General features: G+C 42.7%; 2 protein-coding genes across 3 annotated transcripts in view; one reads left to right on the plus strand and one right to left on the minus strand.

The window, feature by feature from the left end:
• Nucleotides 1-14,241, plus strand: part of pcxb (pyruvate carboxylase b) — a 249,637-nt gene that overhangs the window by 144,080 nt on the left and 91,316 nt on the right. The gene's annotated exons all lie outside the window — the stretch shown is intronic.
• Nucleotides 1,409-14,241, minus strand: part of LOC118300097 (leucine-rich repeat and fibronectin type-III domain-containing protein 4) — a 35,774-nt gene continuing 22,941 nt past the window's right edge. Inside the window, exon 8 of the mRNA XM_035624174.2 lies at nt 1,409-5,068. Within this exon, the coding sequence (XP_035480067.1) occupies nt 3,745-5,068 (1,324 nt within the window). The 3' untranslated portion in view covers nt 1,409-3,744. The remainder of the gene's footprint in view (nt 5,069-14,241) is intronic.

The raw sequence follows: 14,241 nt of genomic DNA on the forward strand, positions 1-14,241 counted from the left end.
GGTGTCTAAAGCTCAAAAGGCAAGGGAACATGTTAACCCTTTAAACACACACACACACACACACACACACACACACACACACACACAGCAACAACCTCAGGTCACCTCAAACACTCTTACAGATGAGGTGTAAAGATGAACAGTAATGAAACCACGCTGCCTAGAGCACAGCCCCCGATGCCGCAAATATGACTTCTAACGAAACTTTGGAGAGTCTCACACACACACACACACTTACAAACCTACCTACACACACACACATCCAAATGTTACTCTCACCTGATCTCTCTGTGCTTAAAGGATCTTATCTCTCTGGTAATAGATTATGGCAAAGTACTTACGTGACAGAAATAACACCAGCGCACACACACTCTGCAAATTGTGTTTGTTCTCTGTCTCTCTCACACATTGGGAAATTATCACATTTGGCCATGGATATGTGAAGATGCAAACATGGACACACACACTACTAGTAAATACTATTGCTGTTCTAACTGAGAAAAATCCCAATCACCTGAAGCTTTGTGCTGCATGTATCCCTTTCAGCTCACTGTTTCAGTTTCTGCATCACGTGCACCTCTCCCTGATGGAGCTATTCTGGCAGAATGCACTGAGATGGTCAAACCCAGAAGCAACTACATGTTGTGGCTGAGGAGGAGGAGATCTGGGATACCTATCTCCGCCTGCTTGACGCCATGACATTGTTAAAGAAAATGGATACATTTGTGCATGTGTGCTCATTCATATTTTCCAATTTGCTGTTCTTTTCTTCTGCCCATTTCTGCTTTTAGAAGCTTAATTAGCTGTGCTCAGCTGCTTTTCCCTTCTTTGCTTTGCTGCTGCTCAATTTGTGTTAAACCAACCTGGAGCAGTAAAGGGGTCTTGTAATTTCTTACGTTTAAACTGCCTCAAAACAGCAGATGTGATTGATAAAAACCAAGCATCGGAATATGATTCATTAGTCTGACGGCTTTTAGTTCTTGTTCTGTCTCTCAATCTGTTTGTTGTCACTTGAGCTCTTTCCTATTCTGTGTATAGTATCAGATCTTTTCTAGGAAGTCTGTTGTGTACTTGTTTCTTTGTGTCCTTCTAAACACAATTCCATCTGTTCCTTGGACTATTGATCTTCCTCTTTCCCCCAGTTAGCTTCTCTTTTATCCAGATGTTTTTTTCCTCTCATCTTTTCTGTCACAAGTTGTTTTAATCAGCTTGACAAAGGGTTACTTACCTTCTAATCAACTCCGCTGACTGACGAGTAAACAGCTTCCTTTTTGCCACACAGACATGGATGCACTTGAGTTTCTTTAAATCACTGGTTTGCCTTCAGCTCAGAATGTTTCATCAAGTCTTAATCATCATCACATTTTTCTCCAAATTCACTTAAACTCAACCAATTTAAACTAAAACAAACAACTGATTTGTTTTTATTCATCTATTTCAAGCAGATGGAAAGTAGAGCTGCTTTAAATTGCACTGACTGGTCTTAAAATGTTGGCACTTGGCAATGTTGTAGAATACAGATGACACATGACAAATAATGTTGTACTCACAGTATATGCTGTGAGCAAAATGCAGTTACGTGCAGTTATACATCTGTACACCCACATGCACACAAACACGACACACAACTTAGTCCCTTGTGTTAATGAGTCTGGCTGTTTCATACGTGTCATTTTTATTATTTATATCAAGTCCAGCGAACAACATTGACTTTGGCAAGAATGAAATAAAAACAGAAAGGAAACAACAGTAATGGTTAAAAGTCATTATCATGAATGTAATTGGCTCTGATTTGTAGGCATCTCTTAATGTCTGTATTTCTAGGTGTGTGTGTGTGTGTGTGCGTGCTTGCCAGTTTGTGTGTTTTGTGCTTTGTGTGTGTGTGCTAATTCACTATCTGCTTTGACCTTAAATGTTCTGCCTAGTCATAATCAACATTTTCTGTTCTAATCATGAAGATTTTTTGTTCAAAACCAAAAAATCACACATATTTTGTATTTGATGCTAACATCATTCCCCAAAAAACAGAAACACATGGTGCGACAAGTAACATCATTTTATATATATATATATGTATACTATATATATATATGTACTTTCACGTTTTTTCTTTTAATTTTTTTGTCTCATGGAAAGATGTTTTGAAGAGTCTCTGTTGTCTGTTCCAGTGGATCAGTCGCTCCAGTATAAGTCTTCCAATGAAGAGTTTATATCCTTAGTTGCTTCATGTTTTTTAAAGCAGTTCCTTTCTGAAAACATTCACTGTTTGGATTTAAAGTGAACCCGTGTGGCACAAAGGAGCCTGAAGTCCCAAAAAAATTTAATTTGGACTCCCCCTTAATGGTTGCTGCTTCCTGACCATGCCTCAATGCTGGAAATGGTGAAATTATCTTTTCAATTTTACTCTACTTCACCTCTATTCTCACATTTTCAGATTTAGTCCTTTTACAGCATGTCCAGAAATAATTGAACCTTTTTAAGGGTCTCATTGATTCCCCCCTAACAAACATTCAAATACATGTGCGCACACAAATACACACACACACAGGCACACATGTCCCTGATCCGTCAGTGCATGCACACGTATGCATTCATTAGCATTATTCAGTTGTTTGGAGATCCAATTTGATCTTGTCTTTCAGGAATGCACATGCATACATGTTCCATCATACAGGCCTGCCTCTTCCATTTTGTAATCCATATCGACTCCATTGTAATCCCAATGCCTTTTCCTTTAATAATGTCTGTGCTCCTCTCGCTCTTTCCAGCCCATATCGATTGATCATGTCCAATGCACCCGGCTCTGTATTTATGCCCCCATAATCCACGGGCATGGCGAGCCAAAATCATTGTCCAGCCACAGAGGACAGATAAAAGTCACATTCATTGTATTTTGGAGAAGTGTTTCTGAATGGCCATCAGTGTTGGAGCAAAAAGGAAAATAACATGACAAAGCTGGACTATGTCATTGGAGTCTTTATTTATTTTTTACTCTTGTATTTTTGGCAGAGAAAAGTCATTCTCCAATATTTCCAGTTGTGTTGGAGTTTTTTTGATCCAGTGTAAACCCTTGTGGTGTTGTGAGCGGTGTGGCCCTGGAGAGTCGAAGTGTTAACAGGAGTCTGGTTCTATTAGTTTATAGGCTTTACTGAGAAACCACACTGAGCTCCCACCTCTGTCTCTGCTGTATAACCTTCATATTGTTGTTCTTTTGATATTTCCCCTCTTTGCTTCCGTCTCTCTCTCTCTCTCTCTCTCTCTCTCTCCACTCCCATTGCCTTGTCTCACTGTCACTCTCTTTGCCTTTGAGTTTTGTTTTGGTGTTTCCATTTTATTTTTCGATCTTGAGTCAGTCAATTGTTTCTGTTTTTCTACGATATAGCTTGAGCTCAGTCTTGCCAATTCTACACCTGCTGCACATTACTTTTCTCCCTTCTTCCTGTTGCATCTCTCGTCTTACTTATTTTTCCTCCCATCACTCTTCAGGCCAGCTATGAAGCTCACTTCAAGATACACTTCCCCTCCCCTCTCTACTTTTCTTGACTTCTCCCCAGTCAAATCAAGGAGCTGCCAAAGTGAGTCTTGTCAGTTTCACACTTCTCCCTCTCTCTGAAATCCCAACCTTCGTTTCCTCATCTGCAACCACTTCATCTTCCCTGCCTTACCTCTTTACTCTCCTCAAATCAAGTTTCCATTCAGTCTGTCCTCTCACAGAACCCTTTATCCCTCTTAACCTTTTACTCCCTACACCACACTTTCCTCCAGTTCTTCAGCATTCTTTCCCTCCTTTCCTCTTTCCCTCCCTCTCTCTTTTACACTGCTGGCCTTCCCAGTAGTGGTCCCACTGTTAGAGTTGGAGTTGGTGGTGTTATAAGCATGGATGTATCCTCGTTGGAACTGGCAGCGTGCCCCAAAGCCCCCACCAGCTTCTCCCTCGTCACTGGTTGTTGAAGATGCAGTGCTTGTTGTCGAGGCACACTGCACCAGCATTCCATGAAGCGACTGGCTCCGCCTTGTCCAGATCACGCTCAGTCGCTTGGCATAACTGACAGCACCATAGTGCTTGGCAACAGTCGCCGCAGCATCTGTTGCTAGAGCAACAGACGAGCCCATATCCAACGAGTGCCGCCGTTTGCTAACAGTCCCACAGGCAGGACTTAGAGGGGATACAGGACTCTGATAAGCCTGTGAGGAGTTCCATTTGTCTCTGCCTCTGGGCATAATCCTCCAGTCCAACAGCTCTGAGTCTCTCAGGGGTGCAGCCAGAGAGAAGCTGGCACGAGTGGTCAGTTCTCGCTCCAGACGGGGTTTTGGGTGGTCCCTGGAGCGTGACTGACGGGGAAGGGTGGATGGAGGGGAAGGGGAGTAGTAGAGGGGAGTTCTGTCACTTTCAGGTGTGTAGGGCGGTGCCTTCTCCAGCTTCCTCTGCCTCACCACCAATGCCATCTCACTTCCTGCGCCTGTTGTTGTGGAAACTACTCCCCCAGCTGAAAGAAACTGCTCCAGGTTGACTTTCGGCTTGGGCCTGGGCTTTGGGGGAAGTTTTGGAGGCATAGAGGAAGCAGAATCTGCTGCTTCCTTGTCCTTTTCCTTGTCCTTCTCCCCTCCTCTTTTGGAAGGAAGACCATTGGGTAGGACCACCATCATCATGTCCCCAGACCCATTCGATTGGTAGCACCCACTACCGTTTCCCCCTTTCTCCCCGCCCCCTATTCCTCCACCTTGACAGCATGCCCCACCTCCTGCCTCAGTGTTGCTGCTGTGGCATATCATGTGGTCGCCATGATTGCAAACACGGTGGCGAACCATGAGCGCCACGGTGAACACGAGTAAGGTGACCACAACAACACCGCCAACCAAGATGGTAAGTGTCCCGCCCAGGAAGTGGGCTTGGAGTGAGCGGCATGCTGGGTAAACATCCTTGGTGGAGAATGTGGTGCAGCCCAGAACTTTTGTTGCTGCTAATGATGTGATTGTGTCATCAAAAATGGCCAGCACACACAAGTTATAGTCCACACCGGAAACCAAGTTCTTCAACAGGAAACGATCACTGGTCGAAGGTAGAATTCTAAAGAGGGCGAAAAGGGGAAAAAATGGTGGTAAGTGAAACAAAGAAGCCTCTTTTAAACACCATATGTAGTGAAATGTAAAGTATCTGCAGTAAATTGAAGTCTAGCCTGAATATTTTGCGTATTGTAGAACTAAGAGGCTTGAATACCGGAAATAAAGGTAGTGAAAGGCGGGGTATAAGGAAACAGTGCAGGAGTGGATACTGCAGTGGGGGAGAGGGGAAAATGAGGCTATTGATGGAGAGCGAGCCCAGGGAACATAAAAAGAGAACTCTGTCTGCTCATTTGGAGTGCAGGACTGTGTGTATGTGTGCGTGCGTGCTTCTACTCGAATCACTGCAAGAAGCAAAAGTCAAGCCATTTTGTGGGACCTCACATTGAAAAAAAGAGGCCATTTTAGGTACAACGATAGGTCTAGAGTTACAGTAAAGCTGTGATAGGTTTTGATTAGAGCAATATAGGAAAGGGTTGTGTACTGTCGTCACAAGTGAGAGTATGTTCGTTGACTTTCATCTCCAAATGGGTTCCTGCGAGTGTCTAATGAGTGAGTGCTTGCGTGGGATAATAAAGAGAAAAGTGATTTGAATGTGTCCTCATTTTAACAATAGCGAGACGTGGGGGGCAATGAAGAGCAGTGCTGTGTGTTCGTGGCGGTCTTGTATTTATGAGATACTAGAATACAAATCACACTAATGTGTATTTTCACATCAGTGGGTTTTTGTATGTGACCTGCCAGGGTAAAGTGTTTGTGTGTGGGAGACTGTAGCCCAACTCGAGTGTCTGTCGCTGATGGGTATGACTTTGCCCTCTGCTGTCCAACCCTCTTGTGTGGGCAAGTGTGTGTTTGTGTTGTGTTGCGTTGCTGCCATGAATACTTTATTTCTTTTTCTCTCTCCTGTATTTTTTGCTCTCCAAGTCCCTCTTCTTCTCTCCTTTTTCACGCCACATCAAAGAGCTTATTTGTACCGTCTGTTGCTAACCATTCCAGCTCCTCTCAGACTTATATAAATGCCATTTAGCGTGACTCAGACACTGGCAGACACACTGCAGAAGGCCCCTCACCTTAGTCTGTTTATAATGCATTTAAAGTAAAGGGACCAAGGACAGCCGCGATGTACCCCACTTGTGTTTTTCTTGAATTGGGTGTAATCAGCAACTATAACAAAAGCAAGTTTAACAAATGAGTTGGCAGTTCTCACAGAGATATATCATTGTTGCAGAAATAAGGGGTTTAGCTGTCTTGAATAATGCTACGTTAGCTGGGAAACAAAAATATTAAAGTCTACTCAAAGCAAGCTACAGGGCAGACCCATTGATTTGAGTTATAGTACTGCAAAGTAGGGATATTGATCGCTGATCATCGTTGCTTTCTCAAGGATTAAAAGTAAACAAAAATAGAAATTTCATGAACACATGGCCAGAATATCAACTATTGCACAAGTATGATTTTGGGTTAAAAGAACTTTTCTCAAAGCAAAGCAAGTGGCAAACTCACTGCTTTAGCAAATCGCCTCGAGTGATTTGACTTGCAAAGATTTGCACAGAAATATCTCCCAACTAATTTCCTGCAGAAGCTCAGTATGATTTGATAAGGACTTACAATGTACCCTCTGACACTTCAAGTCCCAGTACAATCTGAACGGACACATGGGGCAGTCTCATTAAAATCAGCCTTATCGTGTGGTCATTAGGTCGCCATAGATTGCTTTCTAACACTGTCACAAATTCGCCAATTGACTCATTCTCCCAATGGAGCAACTTTGGGACCAGGTGTGTGTTACCATGGCAAAGGCTCATTATTTGGCTTAACTGTGCAGGATTTCTAGTGAAAGCATCGCCTCATGCAATATCCACACATTACTCAGTTTTTATGACATCCTCCACATTCATCTTTCATCTATATTTCCCGGAATAATCCCAATAATTGCCATGTCTTTCTTTCAAAGAGTAAACACTTACATGAAAAATTGTCTCGTTGGATAACAGCAAATTCCAAATAAGCATAAAATGTGAATGTTACAAATTATGAAACTGGAGACAGTTGAACAAAAGAGGAGGGTTTGCTAAATCCAATTTGCCACCACGAGGCAGGAAATGCTGGTATCCATTCTGACTCTTTATTAATTAGTTTCCATGTTTCCTCCAACTGAGGCCTTTGTCAGGTAGCTCTGTGAAATGATGGACACTGACAACACTGCCCAAAACTCTAGGCAATAACTCAAATTGGGAGAGAGAAAGTAGCTGAATTAGGGTTTTGAGTAAGTACTTGTTATATTCCTGCAGCAAAGAGTAAGCCATCTTAAGAACCAAAATCAATTTACCCAAATATCTCAGGAATGAAAACCTAAAATGAAAACCTGTCACGGGCAACCGGTCACAATTACCCCCCGTAAAGTCCAGTCGTGAAGGCGTGGATGCTCAAAACGGATTGATCAGATGAAACATGCAAGAAGCGGCACTCATAACGCGACCACTGCTTCTGTTCTGAATAAAAAAAGCCTTTGACATATTATAGGCTTATAAAGGGCCTGACAGTGGTTTTAGTTCATCGAGAGCCTTAATGTGTCTGCGTATGATTGATGGATCCCACAAGGGGAAGAGTCTTGACCATCACCGTGGGGAGTCATGCTCAGCTTAGGAGGCAGGTTCTCTTTAACAAAGGTAATATTTAAATGGCTTTACTATTACTTTGATTCACCGTCATGTTAATGCTTTCTGGTTTTACACGTCCCTTCGTTTCCCATCTTTTTTCCCAGGTCGCTCAGTGACTCAGTTTGATTAATATTGCAAATATAATGTTACCTGCTTTATTGGATTCAGTGCTGTAAACAAAACTGTATTGCTTTGTGTATTGCTCATTCCCTTTCTACTCTCTACTATGGCTTAATCTAAATGGTTGCATTATGATTATTTCCTACAGAACATTAATTTGTGATTTTTTGTGTGTGCATTAACAGCAACTGAATGCTTCCTCATTGATATGAATGATTGGTCTGCCATTGGTTGACCATGACTCAAATGCACACACCTTAAATAAATGCTTGAGCCATTTCTCTAATCCTTTAGTACTATACATTCACTCTTTCCTCTAGTCGTTTCAGCTTTTTGTCGATCCTCCCTTCCTTAGTCAATCCCCCTTATTCATTTTCATTTCATCCATCATTTATGAACAGATTTCCATCTTTCTGCTGATCAGTCACTCCCACTTATCTCTCAAAAATCCCTTGCCCTTTTCTCCACTTTGTCATCACCCATCCTTTCTTAGCTGTTACCTAATTTTTTTTTTGTTCCATGTGGAACCTCTTTCTTGGCACCTTTTTATCTTTTGACTTTTTTAGTCATTTAGGCATTTTTAATTATGTTCCTTCCGTCTGCTCATCTCTTCTCCGTCTTCATATCTCTCTCTGTCTCTTTTACCTTCTCTGGGTTTCTGCAGCCAGTCAGCTGCTCTGCTTGCCACTAATCCATAGTCGATCCTCACTGGGCTCTACCTGACATCCGAGCCTTTCTCCTTTTCACAGCCATTGTACTATGTCTCTATTAGCCACAGCTATAACTGTGTACCATTATTTAGCATCCAAGGTCACTCCAGCTCCTCCTCTGTTCTCTCCTCTCCATTGCCCACATCTTGTATTTCTCACCGCCTGTCCTTCCTTTCCCCCTCGCCCTATATCACCGCTCCTCTCCTCTGCCAAGCCATTGCTCCGTCCCTTATGAGATCGTGAATCACCTCTCTAGTTGTTTTTGCCACGCTAGCTGCGACAGAAATAGGAAAGCATATTCACTGAAATATACTTGGAAGACCTGGACACATTCGCAAACACATGCATGTTTTATATGCCGATTCTCTACTGCTCACTGCATTATGCATTATTAACAATATTTATATGCCTTTTGTCACATGTGCATGCAAATATGCAGCCCGTGGTTTGTGTCCAAATGATATTCACCTAACCCCTTAGTGTTCTCGAGACAACGTATGCTCATGAATATAAAGTGTGTCCCTTATAAGTCGGACCACTGTTCTGAAATAGAATGAATTGAGTGAGTGAACTGGTTTTGTGGAAAAGGCAGGGGTTATTGTTCTCATTATCTTCCCTTGTGCTCTGTCAACTAACATACTAAGACTGTGAGTCTATCTCCATGCTTCTAATTACGGTTAAACCCTGCAAAGGCGCGCACACACACACACACACACACACAGATACAGCGGGAAAGTGAAAGAGACAAGGGAGTGCTTTGTTCAAGCCGGTGACACAGAAACAAAGTAATTATTAGTACCCAGGAGAGAGTGGGGGGAGAACGGGAAAGAAAAGAGCGATAGCAGAGGGGATAAAGGAGTGGTAAATCCTGTCCCCCTTTCCTCATCTTTCTTCCTCCTTGCTCCCTCTTCTTCTCTTGTTCCTGTCTCCTTATTTCGTCCTCTCTCTCTTTTCTCTGTCTCTCTGTGCTACCCAGTCTGGTGGTCTGACACTAGACATGATTGGGCACAGACAGTGAAGAGAGAAAGACAAGGAGGAACAACAAAGCGATTAACTCCTCCTCTGGCTGACATGTATACTGCCCTCGTTTACTTTTTACCATGTCATGTCTTTTTGTTCCTTTACCCTTTCCTCCATTTTTTGGTCTTGATGCGTTGGACTCTTAACTGTCTTGTTGGCCGTCGCCCTCGATTTGGCCCGATCTCTTCTTCTGTTTTCCTTGATCTGTCTTTCTGTCAGTCTTTTTCCCCCCTCCCTCCATTCTGGATTTTGTTCCATCCCTCTTTCTGTCTTTTTGCGTTCCTTAATCTTTCCTTCTCACTCGGCTCTCTCTCATTTGGCCTGGTTTTTTTATCTACTCGATTCAGTTGTTTTTCTCTCTCATTTCCATTCTTTTTCATGACCTCCTTGGTTTCCCCCAGTGTTTGTCTCTTAATTGTACTTTCACCACATGATAAGAGGTAGTAGGACTCTCACTGTCTGTCCCCTTCACTTCCTCCCTCCCTCTGATCTTACAGTGTAATGTAAGTTGACATCTGTATTGAGTGCTGACCCTTTGTCTTTTCCTTCCTCCCTCTGCCTCTGATGTGAGTTGACACTGTGTATTGACACAGTAGTTTAACACTTAATTACCTCTTCCCTCGGGGTAGAACTCTCAACCTAGTCCCCCTTCCCCCCTTCTTTCTTGCCCCCAGCTACAGGTCATCTAATTCCTGCTTCTTTTCGTTTCTCCATCTTAATCTCTGCATGCCTCCTCCATGCCCTGCTGTTATATCTCTCCTTACATCCTTATCTATCTCTGCGTCAGCAGATGTACTTATCTTGTTTCTTGTATGATTTCTTGTATCAGTTACCGTGCAGGCTTATACCAGGCTAAAATATTATGCTGCTATCATTTCTCCAGCAATATAATATTGTACAATACATGACAGTAAATGAAAGCATCTCTGAATGTTTGATTCCTCCACTGAAAGAAAACGGTTCACATTGCGTACCACAGTGTTTTTAAATGTATTTATAGATCGGTTCAGTGATCTGTGTCAAATATTAGTCAAGTCTGCTGTTTGATTAGTGTCAGGAAATGAGTGGTATTGCCGTACACCTAATTTCCATGTTCCATTTAGACATTAGAGCACGGGTAATGAGTCATAGAGATGAAAGGATCTATTTCTCAGCATGCTACTTTCCTATGTCTGTCAAACTCTCACCATGTCCTTTTTTAACTGTACGTCCCTTTACTGACACCCTACCTTTATTATAATTCTCATTATTTCCTAAACTCTGCATGATTCTTTCTCCAACTTCCTCCTCTCTTTATCCCTGTGATTTTTTTTCTTCAGTTCCCATTAAATTCTGTGCCAAGCTTGACACTTTGAGTTCCCGGCAGGAAGGTTGATCCTGTTGTGACCGGAGAGCGATTGTGAAATTTGTCGAAGCTTTCTCACTCCTTAGAACACACACTTAGAAGACATCGGAACCCAAAAAGAAACTTGGCTTTAACATGTGCAAGTGTCATACAAGTGCCCCCACCGTGATGCCTTATGTACTGCTGATTCATTGGGAATTGACAACTTCTATGCCAACAGTGTTTTTGAAAAGGCCCATCTAAAAACACCAGATGCACAAAATAAGCAAACAAATAAAGTACCTCTTACAGAAAGACAATTACTCAACTCTATGCAATTTGTGGCATTAAACCCTGGTCTATACAGATGAGGGGCTTTGTGCCCATCCGTGTATGTTTCGCGGAGGTTAAAAAGTAACTCTATTGTTGTACGAAACTAGAAATCTTGCTGAAAAGGCGAGACAATTTTTCTAACAGATGGTACCGCTTTACAGAGGTCGCCTTACAAACGCTGCCTCATTAATATGGAGGGACATTCTCTCTCCTTCTCCTTGTCCTTCAGGTAGCCTGTACCCGCGTGTGGGCATGAAAAACATGCCAACCTGGTAAGTTCCCACATTCACGCAGCAACCTCGGGAAATACTTGGTTATTTGACGTGTGGGAATTTCATAACATCTGAACAATATCTAAAACTTGATAATCCAAGACATTTTCTTACGAAGGAAAGAAGTGTGACATTGGTACAATGGGACAAAGCCCCGGGGGGGGGCGGGGGATGTCCACTCAATGGTGTCAGGGGAGCTGAGGGTGACTGGGTGAGCAGAGCTCAGTGGATGGCACATGGATGACATCCCACCTGGCACTGTCACATGCCATCAGAATTGGACAAGCCTTGCTGAAACGGAAGCTGCTGTTATCTAGCATGCGACTGACTTTTTAAAGGTGTGATCCGCATATCCCATCGACTGACTCTTTTCTCGGACCTCCTAGCTGGTGTGATATTGCAGTCGGCACTGGCAAGTTGATAACTTGATAGAAATCTAAACTGGAAATCCCTGGCTGTATTGCGGTATTCCTCCCTTCAAATGCTACGCCCTTCCATTTCCTCTTTATCTGTCCCCCGAGACTGATTTCCCTGCGTCCTTCTTCAGCGCCCTCATACTTCTTGTCTCCTCTTTGAACCCTTTCCTTCTCTTTTCCAATCTGGTTGAGGGTTGATATCTCAATTTCATCTTAAGGATAACCACAGCATCTCTACCTCTCCTTTGAGACAGTCATCCTCACCCCTCAGTTTTGACGGTGGTGTGATTTGTTTGGTTAAGCCAAACTTCAGATTGCCTACTCCGGCCTTGCTGAATTTCAGATTCCCTCCCCCATGACACTGGTTGCTCTGGCTCAGTCTATTTTTTCCCCCTCTTTGTGTCTAGCAGCGTTTTCTTGTCTCGAGCTGCACAGTTGAGCCTTCACCTCTGCTGATGCCGCCGTTTCTTTATCTCAAAGTTTGCTCCCTTACAGAAGGGCATTTTACCAGTGTACCCTTTTGTTTTGAAGGGCTATAGCCAGCCATATATTTAGCCAGGGACTGTGAGATTTCAAATTTTATTAGAAACAGCTGTACAATTAGAATTCATGATGCTTCATATGCTATTAGCTTTGGCTTCTGAAAATAAAACGCCTTTACTTGATGAGTAGCAAGTCGGCTCACCTATTATCCGAATGTTATCCGTGGAGGAAGTAATGCAGCTGATCAGCGAGGGAGCTTGAATCTCATTCAATTCAATCATTTAATTAGTTCTCCATGTGTAATTGCCACAAACGTGTCATGGGACTTTACACAATCTGCACTGATCTGTTTTGATGTGGTATTTCAGCGGGACACCTTTCAGCTCTCCTTTCATCCGCCCAAATCTCTCTCTCTCTAGCTGCAGGGCTTTCACCATGCTTCCATGTCTCTGTTTCCTCTTCCTCCTGCTCCTTGTGACTTGATTCTTTTATTTCATTTTTTTTAAAGGTCTACTTCCATCTGTCATTTATTCCAAATTTTTAATAGGCTCCATCCTCTCTTCACTTTTCTCTTTCATCCCTTTGGTCTCTTTCTTTCATACCCAGGTCTATTTCTGTTGTGTACACACATTTTTTTTCTCTCTTACTCTATTCCAGTGAATGATTTAAATACCCCCCCCCGTCTCTCTCTCTCTCTCTCTCTCTCTCTCTCTCTCCGCACCCTTGCTTTTTCCTTGAGGACTATTTTGGCCCACCCTCTCTTGTCTCCTCCTTAGTGTCTGTCAGTCTCTCTCCTTTTGCCCATCCTTCTTGAATCTCAATCTCTCCCATGGTGATTTGGGAAGAACCCGTCTTCCGTCTTCCCCTCCCTCCCTAATCCCTCCTTCACATCCTGAAATCTCAGAGGCCTCATTCCTATTGTATACTCATTCCTATTGTATAATTAACCTGTTCATCATTTCTGGCTCCATCCATCAGTCAAACTATTACTTTCTCCTGCCCATCCATACTTCTTTCTGTTCACCTTTGACTGCCATTTTCTGTAATTTCCCTGGATCCTTCTGATTATACCCACAGTTCTTCACATTTCCAATATTCTTACATCTGTCTTCACTGTTCTCTTCCCGCCATATGGTTATCTCTCTTCACCCCTTCTCCATACCACTTATAGCTTTGTACCATCTTCATATACACCCTTAGCCAAACCACATTCAACCCCACAGTAGTGCAGATGAAATCAGAAACAAATACACAGATGAAGCCAGCTTGTCCTCTCCTTGTCTTATCCCATCTCACACTCACTGTTTCACTCACTATTTTGCAACAAATACACATGCGTTTCATCAGGTTGTAAATACAGAGGTAGTAAATTATGAATGCAGCCGAGCATAATTCATGCACTGTGCAAGACTATTGTCAGAGTGTGAGCACATTAGGTAGCTGAAATAAGAGACATTTTGTCATATATTGCAAGATAAGACCGCTATCCTGTGTCCATTCAACTTATTTCTTCACGTTTGCCACATTCCCTCCTCTTTCATCTGCCTCAATCAGACCTTCCATCTCTGCCAATGAGTATCAGAGATTCACAGTGTGAGCAAAAAAAAAAGGTGTGAAATATATGATCTATCATTTTAAATGTAAAAAAGGGAAAGGTTTGTTTCATAAATGTTTTGCTTTCATTTGTTCTTCTAATCTTTTTGGCTCTACATTTGTAGAACTACTTCTCTTCTCCTTCGCCAGACTCTCGCTCCGCTACAAATTGGCTCACAGTGACGCATAGAAACTTTGAACAAAGATTGGCAGCTTTGCAAAGGCTTTCTTATGAATGCACGTTCGTTT

This window comes from Scophthalmus maximus, chromosome 2 (genome assembly GCF_022379125.1).
Source record: "Scophthalmus maximus strain ysfricsl-2021 chromosome 2, ASM2237912v1, whole genome shotgun sequence".
NCBI classification, from domain to species: Eukaryota; Metazoa; Chordata; class Actinopteri; order Pleuronectiformes; family Scophthalmidae; genus Scophthalmus; species Scophthalmus maximus.